Source organism: Halyomorpha halys, unplaced genomic scaffold, assembly GCF_000696795.3.
Source record: "Halyomorpha halys isolate HHAL.00 unplaced genomic scaffold, Hhal_1.1 Scaffold504.1, whole genome shotgun sequence".
Classification (NCBI taxonomy): domain Eukaryota; kingdom Metazoa; phylum Arthropoda; class Insecta; order Hemiptera; family Pentatomidae; genus Halyomorpha; species Halyomorpha halys.
This window is the reverse complement of record NW_027105794.1, coordinates 20,877-47,983: the sequence shown is the minus strand read 5'-3', so window position 1 is coordinate 47,983 and position 27,107 is coordinate 20,877. Positions and strand designations below refer to the sequence as shown.

The window sequence follows — 27,107 nt, the reverse complement described above, 5'->3', positions numbered from 1 at the left end:
TAAGTCAACCTATAAGTTCTCATTGTTTTATTAATTGATATGAATTCTTTTCTTTCCTTCTTCATTCTGTGTACATATATTTCTTTTTATCATTAAATTTTTGTACATATAGTTCTTCTGTTCATTCTTATGCATGTACACTGCTTTCAACTTGTTAATTTTACCTATTTTTTTTTGTTATGTTTACTTAATATTTCGATAATTCAACAGGTGGAAGGCAACACCCCTAGATTTTCTGTTATCTACATGTAAAGGTATTTGCCAGTGCTTATAATTCGATTATTATTTATATAAGGGTATATTGTGGGTTTTCGTTATTTCCAAGGAAAAAATAATGTGGCGCCTAAGGAGCAATTTATTCTTTATTGTTTTGTCTTTTTTCCCTTTTGGCGATTATACTTTTTTTTTATTATTATTATTTTCCTTTAACTCACCCCCTTCTCCGCTGAGCGTGGGCAGGTATAAACGATATATATATATTACTAAGGATAGATCAAAATTTGCGGTTATACCAGCACAATTAATTTGATTAACAAATAAACAATTGAGATTAATTCTAGATAGACTATGAACTGATAGAGTATAATCAATGTATCCAAGTTTGAAAAAAGTATCGCTGAAAAATTTAAATTTTAAGTATGAACGAGTTGTTCGAAGTTGGTGCCACTATTAATGGGCTTAAACGTTTTTTTCAGTACATTGTATGCACATTTTCACAATAGTTTTGCTAAAAAACACTTTTCAGACTTCGCTGGTTATTGCAGGCTGACTTTGAGAGCTCTGGCCCTTTATCACTTAGTTAAGAGCCCTTGATAGGCATGACAAAAGAGACACAATGACAAGCTAGAAGCAGCTCCGAGTGTGACACTGAGAGGGAGAATGACCCGGAGGTCGAGACCCCATTATCTCTAGCCCATCTCAGAAGCAGCAGTAGAACAGGTACCAATCCCAGTATTGGATATATAGAGACTCATCTGTCTTTTCGCACTGACAACATTCACAACTAAGCGAAGCAGTTATTCATATCATTTTCTGGCCACAAAACAAAATGGTGACTCCTCAAGTCAACCTGTCAAAAGCAAAATTACTCAACCCCCATCAAAATTAAATTAGTTGACTAACCATTATTATGTCTCTTTTGCCTATTCTGTTCCCTCAGTAAATAATTATTCTTTTATTTCAATGCATTACATTAATCCATATCAATATTTTTTCTTATCTAAATACCTTCTGTAATGCATCTAAAATTTACTCAGATCTTATTTCTCCTATATATTGAAAAAGTTAAAGTCTAATGAAAATAGATATTGAAATTTCTCACTTAGGCTGTTAATTCTGTAAAACACTTTAGAAAAAGATTCTTTAAAAAATTAATAACTTATCACAGTTCTGGATTATTAAATGATTAGTAGTTTAAAGTATGAGCCATTCTGATTAACATAACTGGAACTCATTTCAGTTTTAATTCTAATCCATCTTCAATTCAACGCCCTATGTGACATTATCGCCAACAGTTCTGGTTCTGATATTATAATGAAATTTTACAAGCCCCTAAATTATAAACTTCAAAAATTAAAAAAACAATGAACTAGTTTTGTTTTAAGATTTCATTTCTTTATTTTATTTTTATAAATATTTTATTGATATATCTTATTTATTAAGGTCTTGCTTGTTTCCTCCCAAACTGTTCTGATGTCCGAACAAAATGTCTTATTCAATCATGAACTGGTCAAACATCCAAATAATTGTTAATCCTACATTATCCTCAAAAATTCCAAAGAAGTTGTAAGTCGATAGTATTAAATATTTGGCAGTTTTTCATATTTCTCGAGAGATGTAAGCTTTGTTTTGAATTTTTCAATGATAACTTAATAATTTTTTTAAGTATTGTAAGCAGTTAATGATAGAAGAATACGAACATTGTGAAGGATAGAAATTATTAATAAATGCTAGAGGGACAAACAGGTTCACTTCAACTGTGTTAAATTGACTTGGATATAATAGTCCGCAAATTTTGATATATCAATGTAAGGCTGTGATACTAAAATAAAGATTGTACTTGATGAAGGCTGGATCGGCCGAAACATTCGACATTTTATTTTGTTTTAATAAAGAAGATTGAGACAATGTGGATAATTTTTGTTACTAATGATAAAATTTATTATGATCCTATTCTATTACGAACTGGCCAACTATCCAAATTAATCATTAATCTTGTGTTATCCTTAAAAAATTCTAAAGAAGTTGTAAATCGATAGTATTAAATATCACACCATTTTTTAAATCACTTGAGTAATGTAAGCTTCGTTTTGATTCTTGTAATAATAACTAAATAACAGTTTTCGAGTCTCTTTAATTATTTAATTGAACAAATAGCTTTATAGGAGATAGAGGTGAAAAATAAGTACCCATCTAAAAGTAAGTGAATATCCATAAGAAAGGATAAATTACCACTTGTATATTGCGGAGCTTGGTAATCGCTGCCCATAACCTGCGTAGGTGCTGTATATTGAGAAGTTGTAAATACAGGAGGCTGAGTAGGATGGGTGTATTGAGGTACAGTTGTAGTACCTCCGACTAAGGCTGGGTGCGGCCCTTGAATTGCAAGTCCAGTCATACCAGCACTTAGATCCCTATTAACGTCCACACCAGGAACACTCTGGAATTAATTACAAATTAATAGATAATAAAAAATAATACTATTAACTTAATGTTACAGGTTCTACTGGATGAGTTTCATTAAAGTAATTAGATACTTTAATCTTCTTTATTTAATACATCATATACATGCATACAACAATTACTAAAAATACCACAATTGAAAAAAAAACAAAATTGTTAACAGATTAGTCTTCTTTTGTGGAATAGATGTAGGAGAGAATTAATGTAGTTTGTAATCTATTATCTTATAATCTTATCGATGGTAAAAATAACCCTCGTACATTACGTTTTAGATCTCCTTATTTTTATATTATTATTGTTTTTTTAATCAATTATTTATTGTTATTTACAACTGTATAACGTATATACAACAAGTAAATTTGCTGTAGGTGAGATAGTGACATGATACAAACATGTGGAGAATCTACCTATTGAAGAAAAGAACATTTCTAAAGGAGGAGATCTCGAGGCCATCTTCTTTTCAGACGCCTAGGAGGATTATTAGGTAATGAAAGAGAAGCCAGGTTCGAAACAAGTGGATTTGGGTGGTTGGGAAGTTTTACATGGAAGGAATGGTATCTGGTTTTGGCCAAATCCGCAACATATGGGACATTGAGGTCATGATGGAAGACTTGATTTGTGACAAAGTAAGGAGCGTTAAGGATTTTGGACTGTAAGGATTGGATTCAGGAGGAATTTGATGGTTTAGTGGAGCCCCAAAGCTCAACTCCGTATGTCCAGATAGGCCTTATAGTAGTCATGTAGATCAGTCTTTTGTAATAGATTGGCAATTTTGACCATTTGTCTAGTAAATGTTGTAATAGTCGAAATTGATGAGCAGTTTCCTGTCTTTTCAGTCTAGTATGAGGATTCCATGTCAGTCGTTTGTCGAGATGTAGACCTAAGTAACGGATCTGTTCGACAGGAATAAGTGGGATATTATTAAAGGATACTGTTGGACAAGAGGTCATTGGTTTAGGACAAAGGGTAAATGTGATTTGGTGGGATTTATTGGAATTAATTTTAGTCCTCCAATTTTGGCACCATTCTTCAAGGGTGGTGATGTGGGATTGGAGGGTTTTAGATGCAATGTAAGGATCATTGTTCACTGACAATAGACATGTATCATCGACATACGTGGTGAGGATAGTGTTAGGATGGGTTGGGATGTCAGCTGTGAAAACTGTATAAAGGATAGGACCAAGGATACTACCCTGAGGTGATCTCCTTATTTAAATTAGAAAATTAAAATTTAATATCATACATCCCATAGAACAAAGTAATTTATTTATTTATACACATGCACTTATAAAGCATTAAAACCAACCTTTAATGGTGCAGAAGCTTCTGGAAGGTCTGGTGATTTAGGAGCAACATCAGATGGTTGTTTAATAGGAGGAGGGGGTAATAACATTTGTTTTTCTAGTTCTACGCTGTTAACTGGTATACGATGAAGGTATCCATATCCAATGCCGCAACCTAGACTAAATTATCGTTATTATTTTAAAATTAGTTCTTGAGAACTCTTAAGGAAAGATTTATATGTAAATGTCAAATATCATCATATTTGTAGGTAAACGTCAAATGCTGATAAGTTATAGTTAAAAATAATGAAAACGAAGTCAATATATTGAATGGACCATTTCTCAATAATTGTTCCAAAGTTAATTTTTTTTGTAAGATGGAGAGGGGGGAGGGTGTGGTTAGCAAAAAACAATAAATAAAAACATATTTTTTGTGTCAATTTACCACAAAAATAAATTATAAATGGAATATGGCGAGTACAGTCTCATGCAAAAGACAATCCTGGCCATTTACAATGCTATAACTATTGAACAATTATAAAAAAAATAAATAAATAAATAAAAATAATAAGTAGTTGTTGGCACTAAATATAACTATTATTGATTTAACATGATTTATGTTTTTATATAATAATAATGTATTTTTTACCTCCCTTCTCCAGGCCAATTAGAATTTGGTGTGATTGTAACTTCCCTGCAAGAATCCTGATCAATATTATAAACATATAATTTCAAACATCTGCCTTCATGAGCAGCGATTAGAGTAAAAAGATCTTCACTTTCGTGTAAAACCGAATCAGCTCCAATAATATAATCAGAGAACGGCTTCAAACCGGCCAATTCAGCAGGAGATGAAGGATGGACCTCCTGCAAGAAATCAACAGATATTAGATTATTAAAAACAAATAAATAAAAAATATGAATTCATACATAACTTTAACATACCAAAACGTGCCACACGTTTTCATTAGCTCCTTCAAAGGAACAAAATCTGATGCTCACACCTAAAAGTCCCTGGCCTCCCCACGTATTACTGGGTGTTATTTTTACATTCCGCACTGTCTGTGTTTTACTGCTGTAGACTGTCATGGTAAGTTCTTTGTCGATACCAGCTTTAAGTAGTTCTTTAAGTGTGTCATTATCTTGATCCTGTACATTAAACAAAATAGAAAGATATATCAATAATTTTTGTCCAATAGTTTATTAACAATCTTACTTCCTCACATACATAAAATAGAGGAAGTATGGTTCTCCGACAAATGAAAAAATCTTTGATATTATCCATACCATAACCCACATAAAAACAAAATAAATAAATAAAACAGACAAATAAATTTGCAAGAATTTTTTTTTTTACAAGTTATGATGACATAATTAACAAACGTTCATCAAAATTAAATAAGATAAATTAGCAATAATACTGCTGTAACTTTTAAAAAAATAATAATTTAAAATTATAATTATAATAGAAAATATAAAAACAAATGTACAATATGTTTTACCTTTAGGCTACAGCTTTCATGCCATCTTCAGGAACAGCAATTTCATTAGCACCCTCTAGTACAGACTCAAACTCCAAAGTAGTGTAGGTTAATACAATTAGGGTTCGAGTCTGTACTGCAAATAAAATGTTTGTTCCTGAACATTGCATGGCAGGCGAAATGTAGAACATATTGTTTATAAATTAAAAATAGAGAAATATTCTTGCCTAAAAATTATTAGAATAATAAGAATAAATACTTTTAATAAACTAATAAAGAAAAAAGTAATATTCAATAAATGAGTAAATTATACTTCAGAAGATTCACAGAACAAAATGTATCCATCACTTAAAAAGATAGACATATTCTTTTTAATTTTTTTTTTTTATAAAAACATTTTGTCTAATTATGAATACGTTTAATTAAATAAGATCAACTTTAAACATGAAAACTTGAAAAGAATGAAGTCTACTTGAAGCTGGGCCCTTAACTAATGTCAGCTCGACTGCAAATAAAGTTGTTTTCGATTTACTACAAAAATTCTATAATTGAATATCATAGAAACTGTAACGTTTATCAATTTAAATGATTCAGCCAATCATAGGTAATTTTTCAAATCACTATTCTAATAATAATTAATAAAAGGAGTTATTCTGTGATGTATGAAATCTTCAATAAATGTATATTATGGAAATTATTTAAGAGAACATAAGTAATGCTAAGTAATATATCTTTTTTTTTATTTCTTATCTCATAATACCTAAATCCCTAAGATAATGGTTGAAGAGAAAAGAATATACAACAAACATAGGACATGTATATATCATTCACACTGTTTACAATTTTAACAGTTAATATTTCAAACTTAAAGAACATTATTGGTACTATCCTTATAAACATCATTAATTGGATTAAATAATGCTCAATTCAGAAGAAAATCTACTGACAGGTGTTAACAACTCAGACCACTAAAGTCTTATCAATTAATCTTTTAGTATCAGAAGTAGCTTATTATTGTTAAGACAAATATTTTGAACTAATAATAAAAAGAAACCAAATGCTAAGAACTCAAAGGGTCCATAAAATATGGATAGCCTTTTATTTCATTTCATAATTAGATACATACCAATCTTGTGTTATCAATTGCAATAATAAAATCGAAGAATGCCTCCAATCCAGCAGCTTGTCCAGGAGACTTTTCTTGGACCTGAGGGAAATAGAGGACATAATGAAACCAACGAATTGTAGAATGAAAAATATTTTAATTGGCTCAAGGAGAACTAAATGTTATCTCAAAGCGGCTGTTATTATTGAAAAACAATTTGAAACTGAATAACCTTCAAAACATGGTATCCTTCAGTTCCTCCTCCAGGAATTGGTACGCTCGGACCACCACCCATTTTATTAATAAACTAATAATTTGTTGTATGGCGAAGAGAACAACTACTTTACTTCAAACAAACAATGATAACGTGCCATAGTACATCATTCGTATACGTCTACGTATCATTACATCAGCTGTTTAAATAACTCTGCCTTCAATATGGAACACACAAGAAATAAACTCATCAGCTACACAATGATTATCATATAATTTTTCTATATAAAATATTTAATTTGAGATACTGACAAAGGATTCAATCAAAATGTTTCCAAATTATATAAGATTAATTCTAATGTAACTTCGTTTAGAGAAAAAGATAGGATACTTGCAAGTGATGTCACCGGAATACCTGATTACTATCTTGATGTTTTCAACATCATAATTCCCATGAAACGGCCTTGAACAATAAATAATTTGGTAAAATGTCACATTGAATCCAATTTAATCAACTTGGAAGTTCGAAACGAAGCCTAAGCTGTTAACTTATAAGATATTAGGAAAACTAATACATCAGTAACTTTTTCACAAAATTATTACAATGTTTTATGCTAAACTTCAACATAATGATTCGTTCCACAATTTCTGCTTTTCTTAAGTACACCACAAACTAAAATCACCAAAATCTAGCTAAGAATTAAAACAAAGTAGTTAAAATGTGACCTTAGCCTTGCTTGAATCTTCAGATAGCTGTATCAGACATTAGTTGGTTTCATTTGATTAAAGTCCCTTATTTAGATTTTTATGTTCTGGTTGGTTCTAAAAAAATGCTCCATTCTGAGTGCCAAAATTTGGAACCGAATTCTATAAAAATTATCTAATCTTTCATGCAGCCTCCTGGTATCATAAAGAACAGCATGGAATACAAGCAAGATCTCAAATCACTTATTTTAGGTCCAAAATCCCAAATTGTTAGAATGGTGGAAAAGAGCTTAGCCAACCTTGAATGGAATGTTTACTGTTTCCGAAAGAAGACTAATGCGATGACCTTCGGCGCCTTTAGATGATCGGACCGGGCCAGATAAATCAAGATCCGTCCTCCCGACCTGAGAAGAAAGTGGCGAGTAAAGCTTGGGGGAAGAAGTATAATGAAGAAGGTAGGCTGCCATAAAAAGTGAAGCCAAAAAGGCAGAAGGTATGATGGATGAATTCTTTGGGGATTGGTATCCCCAAAGAATTCATCCATCATCTGGTGATGAGTGCGGGCCAATCATTTTGGTAGGATCTTTTTTCAGTTAAGATTACAATGTCGAACATTCCTATTAACCTCAAAGTGAACCTGAACTCTGGAAGTGTGACCAACACCCCCTTCCCCACTCTTTGTCTACATTTTTGCTTTGGAAGAGATTGGGGTATGTTGTGTCCTGGCCCAAAGCAGAGTCCCAGTCCAGATGTGTATGGAGCAACAAGATCAGGTCTGAATCGGTTTTGACCATTCTGTCAGTCGCCACGGAAACTTGAATGCACTTTTAAGAAATCTAAATATAATATATATTTTCCAGGGGATCTCCCTTAGTCTAAACTTTTCTCTCCCCAATAGGAACCTGAACTTCGGTTTGGACTTGGACTCCAGAGGTCTAGAAACTAGCCTCTCACCCAACACCCGATTTACGGTGACTTTTGTGTACCAATGGCATCCGAAGTGCCAAAGGTCTGGGCGTCTTGGAGACTGGTAGTCTTCATGACCTTGAAGTCATTTCATAAAAATATATAGGCAAGTATAGCAATCAGGAGTCGGCACATGATGCCCTGAAGTATGTAGTTCGTCTTGCCTCAATCAGAGTACGTTAATGCGCGAGCCTCTCGGAATCCGTTATGTTAAGGAACAATATTTTTGTATAAAAACTTATTATTATTTGTTATGTATTGCAAATTTGTTTGAGTAAAATGCAATGACCTTGATTTTTCAATAAAGTGAAAATACAAAAATAATACAATAAACTACCAGAGGGATCTGAAAAACAAAACTACAATAAGAGTTTGAACAGTACATTTGTAAAATACATCTCTCCGGTAGTGAAGTATGGTGTTACTAGAGTTTTAAATTGTGCGAGATAGTTTTTTGCTTATATTCTTGAAACTCACCCATGTCAAAGATTTTAGTCCAGGGCCTTATCTCCCCAAATAAATAAATATCTTCCCTGAGTTTCATTCCTCTATCTGAAATGTTCTCTCTTAAACTATACCGATATTGCTCGAGACTAATCCTAGACACTACGGGTATCTCGTTTGGTTACTCCTCACTGTATCTAAAGTCCTAAAACACGCTTCTCACAAAATGCTTTGTCGAGACCTATCGCCTACGGGGCCAGTGTCACTTTCATACACCAAGTCTGCGTATATATGATACGTATGGTAAAAATTAAACCTATACAGTAATATAACATGATTTATTAAGTTTCATTTGCAAAATCGTTTTCATAAATTGTTTACATTATTTCTTTTTTATAATAGTAATTTTTTTCTTTATAACATGTTGATTAAACTATTTTTAATACCGAGAATGTACACCCTTTCTTCGTTTTTCAGGTGGTTGAAAAAAACATTTCATTACGGAATTTAAAAGATTATTTTAAAAATCATTTGTAAATTCTGTAAAATCTTGTCCCTTCTGTTTTTTATATTCAGTAGGTGTGCTATCATTAGATTTTTTGGTATCAAATTATCCAGTTGAGAACCTCTTCTGAAAATGTAATTTAATTGTAGGTACCTGTTGTCCAGCAAATTTATACATCTTTGGACGATAACAGTCATGAACCTTAGAGAACTTTAAGTTGAAAACAATGACAAAATTTAACCGTAATAATTCCTATTATAATTAACATGAGGCTCAAGTGATGTAACTAAAAATAATGGATTTCTTAGGGGAACTTATCGCTTTAGGGATTGACGCTGTCATAGTTGGGGTTTGCACAAGGTTATATTTGAATTGCAGTTGGTCCATCAATTTAATAGAGGTAAGTTTTTAATCATTTTACTTCTGTTCTATTATAATAATTAACTTTCACAAATTAAATTTTTTATTAGCGAGCTCAACGCCTAGGAGTCAATCCCGATATTAAGAAATTAAGTGATGAGGAAAAGAAATACACTATTTATCAAGGAGATGTCAAAGCTGTGGGAAAATCTGTCAAAAGTTCTAGCTCTCAAGATTATTCTGGAGTAATACTGAGAAGGAGTATCATGGAACATGCAATTGCTCGTAATGCTTCAGGATTTTGGTAAGGTTTCTTTATATAATCAATTGAACATTAAATCCTATTAGAAGATGGTCAGGGTTGCGGTCAAAAGTGAAACAAAAATAGTTTACAACTATTTATTTTCCGACGTTTCGCCCCTCTTTGCAGGGCTTCATCAGGGCTAAAAAGATACAATGATATGAATAATAATACAATGATAAGAATAAAAATATAATATAATATAATAATATCTTTGTATTTTTATTCTTATCATTGTATCATTTTGTATCTTTTTAGCCCTGCAAAGCGGGGCGAAACGTCGGAAAATAAATAGTTGTGAACTATTTTTGTTTCACTTTTGACCGCAACCCTGACCATCTTCTTATATATCAATTTTTACGGTCAACTATATATACATATATTAAATCCTATTGTTAAATCGTAATTTTTTAACCAATATATTGGCTTAAAAGAATTGTTTATATGGACAATAGGTTGGAAAAGCATGGCTGATAGGTTCAATAACAACAGAGCGTGTAACATAGACAATTCCCTGGTCCCAATAAACACAAATTTTCAGAGTAGATTTATGTGTTTTTTATTTTCTTTAAAATTATAAAATTGTATATTTTTTTTAGATTAAGGAAAAATAACAGCTTATATAATATCTAATGTGATGATCAATCTGAATCTTAAAACCTTATTTGTTTCATTACTCAGTATTAGTGAAATTTTTCTTTACCTATTCATTTTTTAGTAGTAGTTTGACTTGAGGAAGATGCATGCTTATATAAGATTTAGTCAATACAGTTATTACCTAACAACAAATTATTTCTTTTAGAGTTGTACTGTTTGTTCTGAATGATACTTTTTTGTTTTGGATGTTTTCATTATTGAAAATTACTTCCCATCTGGTGGCTTATAGACTTCTAAAAAGCTCTCTGCAATTTCCAATTAATTCTTGATCTATATTAGATAAATTTAATATAAAATAGTCAAAAATCATAATTTATTTAGCAATTAAAAAGTTATTTATAATTAAAAATCTCATTTCATTTAAGTAGTTTGTTTTTTTAGTCCTGATGCCCATCTTGAAGTTGTTCTTGCCTGAACACTGGCATAAAATAAATCTGCTACCGACGCAGATGGGAATCGAACCCGTATCTTTTCAAACCCATCTGGGATTTCCATTCCATTAAACTCGGTCACCCAGGCCTTATGGTTGAGATGGAATTCCTGTCATTTTTAGATGCAGTTGATTAACCACAGAACTCCTAATAATTTTCTTTTAAGTGGATTATATTGTTTATATAAGTTTGGGTCTGGTTTATTTCTTTATTGATATTTTCAAATATTATTATAATAAGGTTTCCATGTTGCTTTTTTATAATAAAATGGTCTCTGTTGTTGATTTAATTTTTCTTTCTAATTGTAATGTATTATTTTAAGCATTTATAAAGACTATAATTCTTTGTACTGGTAACTCTGACCCTATTTTGAATTTTTTTTTTACAATAGCCTACTTTGAAGTTTGGCCCTCTAATCACAGAACTTTAATAAAAAATATTTTTACAGGGCTGATCAAAAAAATATCATCCATGTGTCACATAATGTTGTACCGTTTATACTCAAGAAAGGCAAAGTCTCGATTGAGATTCTAGATCCAGTTTCGGCAGAGCTACTGGATTTGGATACAGTGTATAACCAGTTTGAAAACAGTACATTAAGTGTTATGGATCATATTATTGGTTTTTTTAATGGTGTAAGACAGAGGGGTATCGAAACTACTGAAGAGCTGTTGAAAGAGGGAACTCCATTGACAGGTAACTAGATTGTCAGGTGCTTGTTAATTATAGTATTGCCACTTCTTATAAATTAATAAAAACACAAAATTAATTTTTAAAATATGAAGAAGATGGTCAGGGGTGCGGTCAAAAAAGAATAAAATAGTTTTCAACTATTTATTGTCCGATGTTTCGCTCCACTTTGCATGGCTTCATCAGGGAATGATAATAAATCAGCAAAGAACAAATCTACCTGTTGGTAGGTGGTCCTGATTTGTTCTTAGCTCACTTATTATCATTTAATATTATCATTATTCATTTTATTTTTATTTATTCTTTCATGACCTTTATTTAATCTCAACTTTCTTCTTCATTTTGCTTCTGTTAATGTGTTTAAATTTTGTGTTCTCACATCTACTTTTCTGTTTTTTTGTTTTATATGCGTCTCCTTTATATCTGTTTACTGTTTTAACCGTTTAGTTTACATAATTTTTTATTCTTATCATTGTTTATTCAAGTTTACTTTATATTAATACTACTTTATGTCTTCCTTCCTTTTTTTTATGTATATAATGCTCTGTCTCATCAGGGAGTGGGTACTTTGGTACCCTTACGATAAATATTGCTAAATTAGCACAAGCTTTAACAGCCATAAATTATTATATGTTTATTTTTTTAAATATAGTGACATAGTGCTGGTCGATTCCTTTGATATTCATTTTATAATTTATTACATTTTTTATAAATTTAGTGATAATTGATTCGATAAATTTTCCAATTGTTGAATCTTCGGTGCAATTTTATACATCATCAAAATCAAAAATGTGGTAATTACTTATGCTGTATATAATTTTCTTTTCACTTATTTTTTACATAATATTTATCCTATCTTAATTTACCTTTCTGTATCTTATTGTTGTAATGTTCTTAGTTGTTTTTTGTATCTTTAGCCCTGGCTAAGTTCTTAACCGCAACCCTTCCAATTCATTACAAAAGACTGATCTACATGACAATTATAAGGCCTATCTGGACATACAGCGTTAAGCTCTGGGGCTCCATTAAACCATCAAATTCCTCCAGAATCCAATCTTTACTATCCAAAATTCTTCGTAAAATCCTAAATGCTCCCTACTTTGTCACAAATAAAATCATCCAGAAAGACCTTAATGTTCCATTTGTAACCAATCTAGCCCGAACCAGATATCAATCCTTCTATTACAAACTCCTTAACCACTCAAACCCATTAGTTTCTAATCTTGCTTCCTCTTTTATTCTGGACAATCGTCCGAGGCATCTGAAAAGAAGATGGCCTCGAGACCTTATATTGTAAAAATGGTTTTAGAGTGCTACCATTGGGTAGTTTCTCTACATGCTTGTACCATATGATTATGATTTCCTCAAATTTACTTGATGTATTTATGTACAGTTGTAAATATCAATAAATAAATTAAGAAAAAAAAAAAAACCGCAACCCTGACCAACTTCTTCATATTTTAAATTATATGTTCAATCATTTATATATATAATATTCATTTCTAATCAAAAATCTTTTTTATCTAATAAAATTTGAGAAAACATATATTTTTCTTCAAGTTGAGTGCACCACATGAATTCTGCTAAATAAGATGCTAGGAAATTCCACTTTATTCCTCTTTTTCTTTTATTTCCCCATTTAGCTGATCGCCATAATCTTTCGATTTTTTTTTTACATTATTGCTTTACAGTTTGATGTTATTAGCCTATTCTATGTAAATTCTTGCAGTTTCTAAACTTTCTTTGGAATCAGCAAACCATATTTCAGTCCTTATTCCGATGCTTTTCCTAATATTTTGTGTGTAGCATATCTGATATACTTTTTTTACCAAATTAAATATTAATTTTATGGTCGTTTAAATATACCTTCATTCTTGGTGAATGTTCTTTATACTGAAGAAATGCAGTTACTATTTTCTCATCATTAACAACTTGAAAAATGTTTTGCAATGTGAACATTATGAGGTACCTTTTTAAAATTAATACCAATAGTTGTCAATTACAAAACAATTATGTAATATAAACATAATATTAGATAAATTTTTATTATAGAGTGGTGATACTATGATTAACAAGAACCGATTGCTTTTACAATAGCTGTTTCTTTTATCATTCACGTATACGAGGGTGGTCTGAAAAGTTTCTGACCTAACAGAAATACAAGACATTTTTTCTGAAATGTTCCCATCTCTGTAACCCGTCTAAAAAGTACTCGGCGATATTCTATACAATAATAGTAATTATTTAAAGTCATTGCCTCTTCATTTGACGAAAATCTCTATCCTCCCGGCGCAATTTTTAGCTGAGGGAACAAAAAGAAGTCGCTTGGGGCTAGATCTGGGGAGTAAGGCTTTTCTTTTTCTGCAAGTTCTGCCTTCCGCTTATCAAGTAATGATGTATAGTATGCTCCTGTAATGGTTTTTCTTTTTTGAAGATAGTCGATTAATAACTCCATGACTATCCTAAAAAACAGTCGCCATCACATTTCCAGCTGAGAAAACAGTTTTTGCTTTTTTTTGAGCCGGTTCCCCCTTTGCAGTCCACTGTTTGGACTGTATTTTTGTTTGGGGCATATAATGGTGTATCCAAGTTTCATCTACAATAATTAATCGGCGCCTAAACTCGGATTAATTGCACCTAAACTGTGCCAACAGATCGTTGGAAATGTTCATTCGAACACATTATTGGTCTAACATGAGCAAACGTGGCACGTTATTGCAAACGTGGATTTAATATGTAATAAACACGTTCTTTTGACATGTTCATAACCTCTGCTATCTCTCTCATTTTAATTCGGCAGTCGTCTAGCACCAGTCGGATAACTTTGACCATGTTTTCTTTCGTAGTTGCAGTTTTTGGATGTCTCAAATGTTCATTGTCTCTCAAGCTCTAACAGCCACGTTTAAATTCAGCTGCCCAAAATTTCACTGTGGTGAATGATGGCGCAGAGTCCCCATACACAGAATCCAACTCATCTTTGATATGTATTGCCTTTCAAAAACAAATATTTAATGACAGCTCGACACATGATCTTGTCCATTTTCACAAAAACACTCACATCAGCTCACTCAAATGACTGTGCGTCCAAAATGGCTAAAACTTTGGTGGGTAACTGTCAACAGATGAACAACAAAATTCACTTGCTATTATTTACGAGTGCTGCCACCTTCACTTTGTGATTGGAAACTTTTCAGTCCACCCTCGTATACATATTTGATTATTTTTGTATTCCAGCTGTTGGAGAAGTTTCGGTTAGTCCCAGTGGTTATCTTCAGATGTCTCCTCCATCTGCTGGATACCCCTATTACTTAACCACAATGCCTGTTTCATCTCTGATACGCAAATTAGAGGAACAACAGAGTACATATAGGTGAGTTAAACAGATAGAACTTTATTTTTACTTCTATTCGTTGTTAATAAATTAGTTCATCACTTGGCAAAGCAACAAAACCCTATCGTTGATTTGCATTAATAGTGGCACATCTGATCAAAAAAGTTGTTTTTATTTTGTATCTTTAAGACAAAAGGTTTTTAGGAAAGTCTGTAGGACGACCTAAGTACAATACTTAAAACATGTCAAATTCTAATTGAAATAAAAATTTTTTTTTGTCAAATACGCCACTAGTCAAACAAAGCAGCGATACTTACCTTATGAGCACTGAGTCTTTATCTATTTCAAGGAGTGTACTTTTTTTAAACCTAAATTTACATGATGTACTGTAAAACAAAAATCTAAAAAAAATAAATAAATAAATTCATTAATACAATTATATTCTGTGTTTAATTCTTTTCTACTGTATTTTATTAATAGTTTGAAAATTGAAGGTGGTTGACACTCCTTTTTGGAAGCATTGGAGTCGTTCTTGGAATAGTTGTTATTAAAAAATGGTGGACTCTGAAGGAACTAAAGATAAAAGAAGAAGAAAAAAAAAGAAGACTTGAAGAAACAAGGAGGGAAAGGAGACGAAATGCACGGGATGGAAGGGAACTGACAGATAATGAACTATGCGTAGCTTGCAGGTCTGTACCAAATGGGAATGATAAAAATATTACTTTTACAAAACATCCTTTTTAAATTATGATTCTTTTATATATAATCTTTTCTCTTTCTTGAAACTTTTTTATTTTTGGCTTAAATAAAATTATTTGTATCTGCGTTAAGTTTTAAAACACTCTATTATTTCTTTACGTGTCCAATGTTTCGACCAACCTTCGAGGACTATCTTAAATATAAATTTATACCTCTTATCAAATAATTAAAACATGTTTGCTGGCTATTCTGCCCAGGTCATTAATTTTTGTCAAATCACTCTGTTTTATGATTATTCCTTTAATTAATTTAATACTTAATTACAGAGTAACTTAACAATATTATTGCTTTCTTATCATTATAATATGATTGTTGCTATTTATATTGTTTGACTTAATATATCATGACCATTTTTTGTTTTGAAAGTTATTAAAAAGAAATATATATATAATAATTTATGGGAAATTAAAAACCCTTATAACTTCAACCATACTATAATTACTAATGTGATGATGTTTAGGACCTATGTTCATTTTCAAATTGATCTTAAGAATCTTAAATAAAATTTATCAACTAACTTAAACTTTTAAAACTAATATTACTAGAACACAATATTACTACTTAAAAATTTGTTTTCCTAGCTAAAATTTTGATCATTGTTCTTCATTTTATATTTGAGAGAAAGCCAAACAAAATTCAAAAATATTTATAATTACCTTGTGTTAGTACACTTGTCATTTGCATTTTCTGAATTTTATTAAAATATATATCGTTATCTATAATAAAATTATTTATTTAAAATTTTAGATGTTTGATATAATTCAATTAACAATAATTATGTTTTTATATATAACCTTCCCTTTTTTGTTTAATGTTGATTATTTGTCTATGCTCTTTGCTCTGTCTCATCCGGGAGTGGGTACTTTGGGACCCTTACGATAAATATTGCTAAATTAGCACAAGCTTTAACAGCCATCAATTATTATATGTTTATTTTTTTAAATATAGTGACATAGTGCTGGTCGATTCCTTTGATATTCATTTTATAATTTATTACATTTTTTATAAATTTAGTGATAATTGATTCGATAAATTTTCCAATTTTTGAATCTTCGGTGCAATTTTTACATCATCAAATTCAAAAATGTGGTAATTACTTATGCTATGCCCAGCTAGTGTTTTCATTATTATTTTTTGGGATTTTACATTCATTAATTTGTGTTTTTAAATTTTGTGGTGCTTCCCTTTTTGGAAATTCAGAAATCACTATGACTGTGAGCTCAGTGTATCCGATACCCTGAGTTGCCTCAATGTACATGCAATGAAGTTTTCCAAAACAACTTTATTTGATCTATAATAATTTCATAACAATAATATAGCTATTATATTTCTAGGCAAAGGTGGTGTTTACATCGGGACCTGCTCGTGCTATACTGCAGGTGTCCCGAGTGTAATTTTACGATTATAATTAATGTGTGGAAAAGGGGGGCTGGAAATTGTGAGACTTTCTGTTCATAACAACATGCATATATTTCTTTATACCTTAAAAGTGTTAATCCCTGGAGGGGCAATTATGGGTTATTGTGTTAGTCTTCAATGTGATTTAATTATCTATAGTAATATAAGAAAGAAACAAGTTTGGGTGGTCTCATGGCATAAATAATAATGTGCTTATCTGGTGATGTCTTCGCCACCATGGTGATGTACCCTAGTCTTTTCCCTCGTCTAGGTGAAATGGTGAAAACCATGTGTACTCGCCTGGTGTCTGAAAAGATGTCCTTTTCTCTCAGAGGCTGGCCAGCGTGTCCTGGACTCCGGCGTGATGGTAGGGGGTAGGTCCTAGCTTGCATGATGCTTAGGCTGGGGCGGCATTGCAGTCACAGCTTCTTCGGAGCCTTCCGGTGTCCACGGAAAGGGGGGCATCAGAAAATGAGACCCCCGACCCCGACTTTATATAAAACCAAAAATTAACCGAAAAATTCGGATTACTTAAATCCGACAAGTGGTATTAACTATTTTGGAGAAATTTAAATAATTACTGATTCGATTTTATTTTATAGTTGTATATATTTCTAAAATAATGTTATAAAATTTGTAATTCACTATTAGTAGTGACTATTTATTTAATAGTGGATATATTATTTTATTGTCGACTGACTCAACTAAAAGAGGCTCTTAAGTCAGTTTTGCACAGGTTATACATCTCTACTCGTTAGAATTGCAATACTAACAAATAATAAATTACAATTAAAAAACATTAAACATTTTACATTGATTGAAACTGTTGAGGGGCTGTTTTCTTGATTATTCTGCTTGTCCAGAAGGCATCGACAATGCGTGTTCAGTTAATAAAGGTCAGGTAGTTGACTAGATAGGATTTTTACATATTATTAAGTTTTGTACGTATTACTTAGCATTGTTGATAAAATAATAAATAAATTTGAGAGCTTCTGTGAGGCCCAAGGTTCTGCGCTCTGGTGGAATGTTGTCGAACTTCTTCCTCCTCTCGCTACAAAATCATTTGATGATTGTTAACCATGCCTGTTATTAATCTATTAGCACTAGATTATTAAATGGAGTTTAAATATTAATCATTATTATATGATGTTTATTTCTGGTTTTATTGTTTCTGATGCTAAAACTAACTTTTTTTTTTTTTTACAGAGTAAACCCGAAAGAAATAATAATTTTACACTGTGGCCATGTCTGCTTATGCGAAGATTGTTCTGAAGGAGTTAAGGACACCTGTCCAGTCTGTCGATCACCAATCGTTAGCAAAGCTGCAGCTTTTATATGATTATTGATTATTTAAAAAAATATATTTTAAATTTTATTTAATCAATAACTCTAGGGACTGCGTATATTTTGTTTTGTAGCTGAGTAAGAAGTTGGTTTTTTTTTTTTTACATTACAATCAATTTTGATGGGAACATAAAAATATGAGGTCTGTACAAATAGTTGGAGCAAAGTATTATTTATTGTAAATAGTTAAAAAATATTTCTTCCATCGATACATGTATATACATTTTAAAAATATTTACATTTATGTGGCATCTTCGTAATTATAAAGTTCTTGTCGGCCAACTAATACTGCCACCTGTAACAAATGACATTAAAACTTATCAAAAAATCCTAAACAAATAAATGAAAGCTGTGAAAATCTAAAATAACTTGATCTACAGTAAATAAATATAGATAACATTCTAGCTGTTGTATAATTATTTAAATGTATTTCAATGGTTTATTTCATAGTAGTGCTAAGTATATTCCCACTAACTTTAGCAAAAATACGAGAGAACCTTTAGTTGTATTTTTCTTAAAGTTAGTGTGAATGTACTGAACACTACTTTGAAGTAAGCCATCGATATAAAGCTGAGAGCTGTTTTTATAAGTATTTAACAAATTTTGACATATGTATAATGGAGAATAGAATTCATTCAACTAGTAATTATAAAACATTACAATATACAATAACCTGTTTCAAGTTGGAAACTTATTCTCATACATAAGATTAATGAGTTTTAAAAAACACAAATATTAATGTTAAGGTATTGAGTTAAAATTGTAGGAATACATTTACTCAAATGAAACATTCTCTTATGATTAAAAATTAACATCGTGCCAAATAAAAAATTTCACTATTTTAGATCAATCATATGAATAATACCAACTTTAAATTAAGTGTCAACTGGGTTCATAAAGCGAAAGAGGTTGTACTTACCCAATAAATAACTTAATATCTAATAATTTTTCCAGGATATCAAACTAGGAATAATCAATGTTTTAAAAATAGTAAAATTGGAATTAGAGTACATGAACATGTTTCTTTTCAATCTAAAGTAAAAATATTTCCATAAATTTGTCTAAATTTAAGAAATGATTAAATTATCATGTTACCATTGTATATAATGTTTTAATTGAGTTCCTATTTTTTGGCAACTTCAGCCATGTATATGACGGCAATAAACATGACAAATGAAATATTTTATCTCCTTGGGAGTTAAGATCAGTATAATTAGATAACAGGGTTATGGAAGTTCATTAACTTTATACTAATATGTATAAAATACCTTCTTCCTCTTCTTTTTTTTTAACAAATAAAAACATTACTTTTTTGTTGGATGCTTTATTTAGGCATTTTTGTAGTAACTACGCTATGATTTAATATTACTAGGTTTCAATTGAAGCGGATTGATTGAGTCAATAAAAATGTTAGTACTGAGTTTAAACGCTCAATATTATGTATTGTTAATTTAATTATAATATTTTGTTAATAAAATTATTTTATTACATTGTTATTGTTATTAGTACTACCAGTACATGTGTTTGTTATAATAGTTCTGGTCATAAACTAGTATAGATGAAGATGAAAATAAAAACATTAATTTCAGAAATTTATTGTAGTTCAAAAAGTTATGATTTGAATCATTTCCTCTGCTTTGGTAATATTAATATATTTCTTTAGGAATTTTTTCTTTTTTTATAAATAGTTTGTTTTCAGCTTCATTTCACTTTGTATAGTATGAGACTATATAAAAATAATGTAGTTCAAATGTTAAGACAGCGGGTAAGGAACCTTTACTGGTACAATTTTTTTAGAACTTAAAACAGAGTTAAAGTTAAGGAAACCATAAAAAAACATCTAAAGATAATTTCAAATTTTCATAACATGATTGATCAGACTTATGATTTACCTTTATAGCATAAATCACACTCCAGTATAATGTGGTGTTTTTACTAACAACGATTGGTCGCATGATTACCTTAGTATGGATTGATGTGCCAGACCTTCTACATTTCAAAACTTGTGAAATATCAATTTTTACAAAAATATGATCGATAATCTCCTAGCATGAATCAATTCCATTTCATTTATAGGCCCATAAAAATGCCAGGAAAAACAAAGGGAGGGAGGTTATAGTCTAAAAGTTAGGTACCTGACCCATCTATGGGTAGTAGGAATAAATAAACTAAGTACAAAATGGCGACCTGGGCCTTGTTTCATAATAAAGTACAAACTAATACTATTAGTCTTGTAGATTTATCTTAATTTAATTACTCAGACTTGTACAATAGTAACTTGTACTTAAGTACTTTTTAATTCCTGTAATATCACTAATAGTCCTCCCTATCATGAAAAAAATAAGTATTAGTATTATTACCAGACTAGTTTATACACTTGTACTTTCAACTAATACTATTAGCTTTCATTATGAAACAGGGCCCAGGTGTACTCAGGCTCCATCAAAACCTCAAGTCTCTCAAACATCAGAAGAACAAACAAAATAGGGGAGTAAGGTTATAGTTGAAAAGGTTTGTACCTTATCTTTCAATGGGCAGTGAAGGGATAAACAAAATAGTGGCTGAGAGCAAGGAGTACTGTGATTGGTTGGTTAAAGAGGGGTAGGGATAAAAGAAGGGTTAAGTGACTAAGAATAGGGTGTGAGCATCACATCTAATGGTCACGTGATCAACTAATGGCTTCTGATTGGTTGTCTAATGGTCACGTGACTAGTGGTCAAACAAAAAATCTAACAAAATGACTAACCTATTTTACAATCTTTAAATGTTGGGATTATTAAAGTCTTGCACCACTTAAATCTAAAACAGCAGTATAACAAACAGTGTTATAATGAGGGTCCACTGTGTACTTGATTACTTACAGTTTCAGAAGTTTATCTTTGCCACCTGAAGCTACTTTTTCACCATCTGCTGACCAGTCGACAGCGAATACTTGATCAACATGGCCTGGAAGATCATTTAACAGCTTTTTTGTTTTCATAGTCCACACTGTAAAACAAAAACATTTTTTTTTTTAAATCGGGTTAAATTTTAATGCTAATAACAGAGGTGACTGATTAAGAGGAAACTGTTTCTAGGAATTAAGGTTATGAACTTTTTAAGGTATGTTCTAACTCTTTATTTTTATTTAATTTGATGATTGTTAAAGTGCAGTTTTCGTAATGCCTCCAAGAATGTTTGACAAGTCTTTTATAGAAAAAATAAAATAAGAAATAATTAAAACTGTAGTTGGTGGAAGATAAGAAACTAATGTAAGTTAAAATATTATTAATTTATATGTAATTGATCGACCGTATTTTTGAAAATATGAAGGAGATGGTCGAGGGTGCGGTCAAAAAAGGAACAAAAAATAGTTTTTTAGGAACAAAAAATAGGTTTTAATTTTTTTTATTCTTTCTTGTCCTTAATTTATTCTCATCTTATTTCCTTATCCTTTATTTTCCGTCTTTTAATGTGTAAAAGTTTTGTTTTTATTTCTCTCATATTTATTTTTCTATTTCTATGTTTTATTCCATCTCCTGTTCATTTTAAATCTAGTAGTCTATGTTATTTCTTTTTTATATATACTAATTATTATACATCTTATTTTTATATCATTTTTTCACTTATATTTACATAATTTTTAATTCCTAGGTAGAGTAACTTTTTAGTATCTCATTATCCTGTATTGTCAACATATTTTTAGTTGTTTTGTATCTCTTTTAGTCCTGATGAAGCCCTGCAATGGGACGAAACTTCAGAAAATATATAGTTGTTAAGTATTTTTTTTACCGCACACCGACCATTTCCTTCATATTATTAATATAATTTAAGCAATCAAATTAAATGTAAAGTTTTATCTCTATTAAATAGGTTAAATTGGGTTATTAGTTTAAAACAGAATCCCCATTTTCAAAGTAACTTGTATTTAATGCCATACTTTAACAGTTACAAAAATAAATTGAAAGCATTTGTTCTGGCCAGTGTTAGTTGATTAGTTAACTCTTTCAAAGCCTTCATGAAGGTTTAACAACAGCATGAAACTTAGACTTGTGAAAGAGATGCACTCAAGAATTCTGATAAAGAATAAACTAAAACTAGATCTATTAAGGAAAAGGGACATTCCTCCATTGACGGTAAATCCATTTTAAAGAATTAGTAAAAAATCGCTTTCCAGACAGCAAAGTAAAGCACTTAAAAATACTACTTTCAACTAGAAAAGCATTTTAAAAAATAGCTTATGCAAATATAAAATTTTAATGTACCAACTTCATAGAATAGATTTAAGAAAGGCACAGAATAAAAAAAAAGGGGAAAACTTTGGCGCCCGAAATTCATTTTGAAAATAGATGCTGAGAGAAATAATCTATTTTTATGAGCCTCATTATTAAGCTAAAGCCAAATTCTTAATAGCAATACTTATACATACTAATAAAATTTTATATAAATCTAATTACTTTATATTTTTTACTCCCTATTATCGGTAATCTCGATGATTTGAACATAACACTAATTCATATTTACCCCACAAATAAGTAAATAATATAAATGATAATAAAAATTATCAGGATTTAATGGTATAAAATAAATATTAGGATACCTTTTAGTGTCGAATCAGCACTAGCACTAACAAGTAACCGAGAATCAGCTGACCAAGCTATCATGTAGACCGACTGCACATGACCTCGAAGAGTTGTGATAAACCTATAAAAATAATATAAAATATTGAGAAATCAAGTATTGCCAGATCCTTGAAACTTAGATTTTTATTTTAAAGAAGATAAATAAATCATAAACAAATGGATTTTAATAATTATAATCCTAATGTTAACTACTCACTTTCCTGTTTTGCCATCCCACAGCTTTATAGACTTGTCAAATGAAGCAGAAGCGAGAAGCCTTGTATCAGGGGAGAACTTCACATCATTTATAAGCTGCTGATGGCCCGTTAGTCTAGCTGAAATATTGAATTTAATTAATATACAAATGAATATTAATAAAACATCATAAATACTTGAAATGAAACATAAAATATCTTGTTATATTATATGTAATGTCAGTTTTTGGGAGTAGTATTTATAAAATATGAGTGAATAAGACAATTTTTACTTTCACATATTTAGATATGGAATAACAATGGATTTTAATAAGTAAGGGGAAGTATTCCAGTCGTGAAAAATTTTAAATTAGAATTTTCGACGGAAATACACATTTTACGGTCCCTTAATGACAAATAACTGAGTTCCCAAAATGGTCTGTGTGCGAATAGCTAGCTCAATAAACAAAAAGTCTAATGAAACTGACATTACATATTTAAGTTATATAATATCAGTGATGTTACAACATTGTCTACGGTAAAATTGACCAAGCGGAAGTGTCACTTCATATGATCGATTTTACACATTTTTTTGTAACCTAGAAAAAAAATTACTTTTAATTAAAAATACATTGAATGCCATAATTTTGAAATATTTTCATGAATTTATCTATTTTCTAAGCAAATTAATAAAATCACAATTGCTAAATAAAAAATTCTTATTTTCAAGATTGTGTTAGTTTTTTTTAGAGAGTTAAAAGAGGTGAGTTTGGTAGTCGATGCCTGTCCTACAAGAAAAAATATACATATAATTTCTTCTGTAAGACATGTCATAAGGGGTATTCATGATCTTTAGTTTAACATGTTAAATGGAAAAACTCATGTTGAATAGAGAAATATTTCCTTCTTTTATCATGTTAAAACGATTTAACATGTAACATGGTTGAGAGTCTGTTAAATGGAGAATAACATCACGTAACAGACCAGCAGAGCTTGTCACCATTTTATTTGTAGTTGTGTTAAGATTACTTGCTTGCAGTTTGTGTTTTGATTGTGTTAGTATTGTTTTGAATGCTTTTATAACTAATAAAGCAATGGATGACAATAATAATAATAATGTAATGACAGTTGTCAATTAGCTCATCTTGATTCTCTTCCTCACAAGCTAGAAGATCAACAAGACACTAAGTTGCCAAACTTTTACACAACTTCCACTTTTCACTCAATTTAGGCATGTTGTAATAAATTACTTTAGTGAAAACTTAGAAGTAAACAATAATACGAAGTTTTGGAAGGAAAGGTTATAAAACAAGCTGCTCAGATAATCCGCTAGGAGCTCTTATGCATTTAACATTTGGCATGACTTTAAATAGGGCTGCTTACAATCCTATATTTATAACATTTAACATAGTAAAACATTTTACATTTAACACAACATCATGAATATCCCTATAGAATTGGCTTTTGAAAGTAACATTTGCTAAACGATTTCACGTATTACACTAGTAACCTTTTAGTAGCATCCTGTTCATGCGAAATTAAAAATGAACATACCAAAAGATTTCTTTCCTGTTTCTGGTTTCCACATAAACATAGTAAAATCGTCACTTCCAGACACAAGAATTTCTCCATCAGTGCCACACACTTCACGATATCGCTCAATAGTAGCTTTCTTTAAAGCTTCCTCTGTAAAAAAAAACAAAAAACATATATATAATATATATAAACTTTATTATTTTCATGGCCGTAGGTGATTTATTAATTAAAAGTAAAACAATTTGTTTTGAGTGGTTAGTTCTAAAATTAAATTATTATAACAGCTATGAGGACATTTATCATCAATGTTGAGAAATAAAGGCAGCAGAAACTAACGTGGGTTGTTTAGAACCATTTAATGTTAATTTTAAGCAAAGAGTTAAGTAGGAGAAAGTGAGATTAAATACAATACCGTGCAATTATAAGCGACCATGATAAGTAATAAATAACCAAAAAGAAGGTATAATAAAAAATCTGAATTTACAATCTTGTTTTTAAAAGTGATAGGTTTTTAATGTTTAAATTTTTAAATAATTTAATCTTTTTTTTTCTACAATGCTCCTACTTATCATTCCAAGTAGATTACAGAGCGGATGAAGACAGAAAATGATGGTAATAGATAGGTTGCTATGATACTTCAAATAAACAAGCACCATATATATTTTTAATTAAAAAAAAAAAATTCAATATTGTATATCATAAATTCTAGAACTAACAGCACTACATTTTGTTTAGTTCAAATTTACTGCCGGTAAAAGATTAATAAAAAAAAAAAAACACTGTTATTTCTACTTGTTTAAAAAACAAAACAAATAAAACATACTATTATTCTGATTGACGTTTTCTGATGGTCTGAATGACGACCCCAATCGCATGACGTAGTCTGTGTTGACTGACAGGCTATTCACCCAATGTGCATGTCCTTCCAAAGTACGGCAAAGTATACCCTATGAGAAAATAAACATTACATGAAATCATAAAAATAATTTAATTAACTACAATATATATGTTAATAAAACAAACTAACAAATAATCACAATATCTCTATCTATGTTATTACACATTAGGGTGCAAAAATAAAATTTAGTAACATAGTCCAATCAAACTAGTAAAAAAAAGGGCAAATAGGAGAAGTTTTGTTGTAGTCGTGATTTTTGGTTCCCTCCCATTTTTAAAATTTGGTTGCAGAGCATGAATCTGAGGTTTGCTGACAGGTATTTTTTGGGAGCCTAGTTTTATTTTTAAAAAATCTCAAAATTTTGGTTTTTCACCAATAGAAAAAAATCTAAGATTACAGAATTAAAATAACCGAAATTTTCTACATTTAACATTTAAAATATTTTTCTAAGCCCCAAGAGCATCCTTAAAAAAAAAAAATTAAGTCCAAACATTTTGATTTTGAGGGGAACCAATTTTAATCTATATATGTATATATAGTTGACCATCTTCCTATACAATTTCAATCTACATCTATTCAAAAATTGGCATTAAACTATATTTTATAAAAATAAATTATAATGGTGAGTCATCTCTGTTGCATTGTTAACATTACACTCATAGTTTAAGAAGTCTTAAGAGAATTTTACAGACTAAAACCCGTTTTAACAAAAGTTTTTAAATAATTGAAGGACAAAATAGGTTTCATAAGTTTAAGTTTAAGTAAGGAGAGTAGATACAGCATTAACAATATTTGGATGTATAAGAAGACAATTAGACTAGTTATGGTTATATTTTCATTAAATAGAAAATATTTTTAATAAAGAATATTTTAATAAGCAAAATGAATTTTATTACAACCAACTAAATGCCAAAATAATCTTCCAGAAATAAATAACTAATAATATAAGATAAAGATAAAGTTTAATTTCTTTTTACTAGTATTACTATTAGTGACAAAGTTTTTATTTTAAATAACTTTGATTATTAAATTTGCAGTGATGTAGAATTTTTTTTTTTTTAATATAGCACTACACTGATTTTATACCAACAAGATAAAATTATCTGCTGCATCAGCAAGAGAATGTAGTACTTACTGGTAAATCGACAAAATATTTTTAGAGAGAAGAAACACTTTATTCAAAAACCATTGCCGCCCAACTGCAATGGGTTTCTATTAACACA

General features: G+C 30.3%; 3 protein-coding genes across 4 annotated transcripts in view; 1 reads left to right on the top strand and 2 right to left on the bottom strand.

The window, feature by feature from the left end:
* Window positions 1–6,962, bottom strand: part of Grasp65 (Golgi reassembly-stacking protein 2) — an 11,466-nt gene extending 4,504 nt beyond the window's left edge. The window contains exons 1-6 of the mRNA XM_014425274.3: window positions 6,784–6,962; window positions 6,573–6,653; window positions 4,911–5,114; window positions 4,615–4,832; window positions 3,989–4,145; window positions 2,452–2,659 (exon numbers count right to left, since the gene is read on the bottom strand). Of these exons, the coding sequence (XP_014280760.1) occupies window positions 2,452–2,659; window positions 3,989–4,145; window positions 4,615–4,832; window positions 4,911–5,114; window positions 6,573–6,653; window positions 6,784–6,846 (931 nt within the window). The 5' untranslated portion in view covers window positions 6,847–6,962. The remainder of the gene's footprint in view (window positions 1–2,451; window positions 2,660–3,988; window positions 4,146–4,614; window positions 4,833–4,910; window positions 5,115–6,572; window positions 6,654–6,783) is intronic.
* Window positions 6,963–9,355: 2,393 nt separating this feature from the next.
* LOC106683661 (mitochondrial E3 ubiquitin protein ligase 1) lies at window positions 9,356–20,147 on the top strand. 2 transcript variants are annotated; one of them, XM_014425269.2, is made up of 7 exons: window positions 9,356–9,454; window positions 9,534–9,784; window positions 9,855–10,048; window positions 11,582–11,829; window positions 15,058–15,193; window positions 15,649–15,843; window positions 18,518–20,147. In XM_014425269.2, the coding sequence occupies exons 2-7, from the start codon at window positions 9,680–9,682 to the stop codon at window positions 18,648–18,650; spliced, it is 1,011 nt and encodes a 336-aa protein (XP_014280755.1). In that variant the 5' UTR covers window positions 9,356–9,454; window positions 9,534–9,679; the 3' UTR covers window positions 18,651–20,147. The 2 variants fall into 2 exon arrangements, with proteins under 2 accessions (XP_014280755.1, XP_014280757.1); XM_014425271.2 differs by having other exon boundaries at window positions 9,403–9,458.
* Window positions 18,812–27,107, bottom strand: part of Nle (notchless) — a 12,147-nt gene continuing 3,851 nt past the window's right edge. The window contains exons 5-11 of the mRNA XM_067053523.1: window positions 26,024–26,034; window positions 25,810–25,933; window positions 25,005–25,136; window positions 23,474–23,591; window positions 23,235–23,338; window positions 21,517–21,643; window positions 18,812–18,950 (exon numbers count right to left, since the gene is read on the bottom strand). Coding sequence (XP_066909624.1) covers window positions 18,938–18,950; window positions 21,517–21,643; window positions 23,235–23,338; window positions 23,474–23,591; window positions 25,005–25,136; window positions 25,810–25,933; window positions 26,024–26,034 — 629 coding nt within the window. The 3' untranslated portion in view covers window positions 18,812–18,937. The remainder of the gene's footprint in view (window positions 18,951–21,516; window positions 21,644–23,234; window positions 23,339–23,473; window positions 23,592–25,004; window positions 25,137–25,809; window positions 25,934–26,023; window positions 26,035–27,107) is intronic.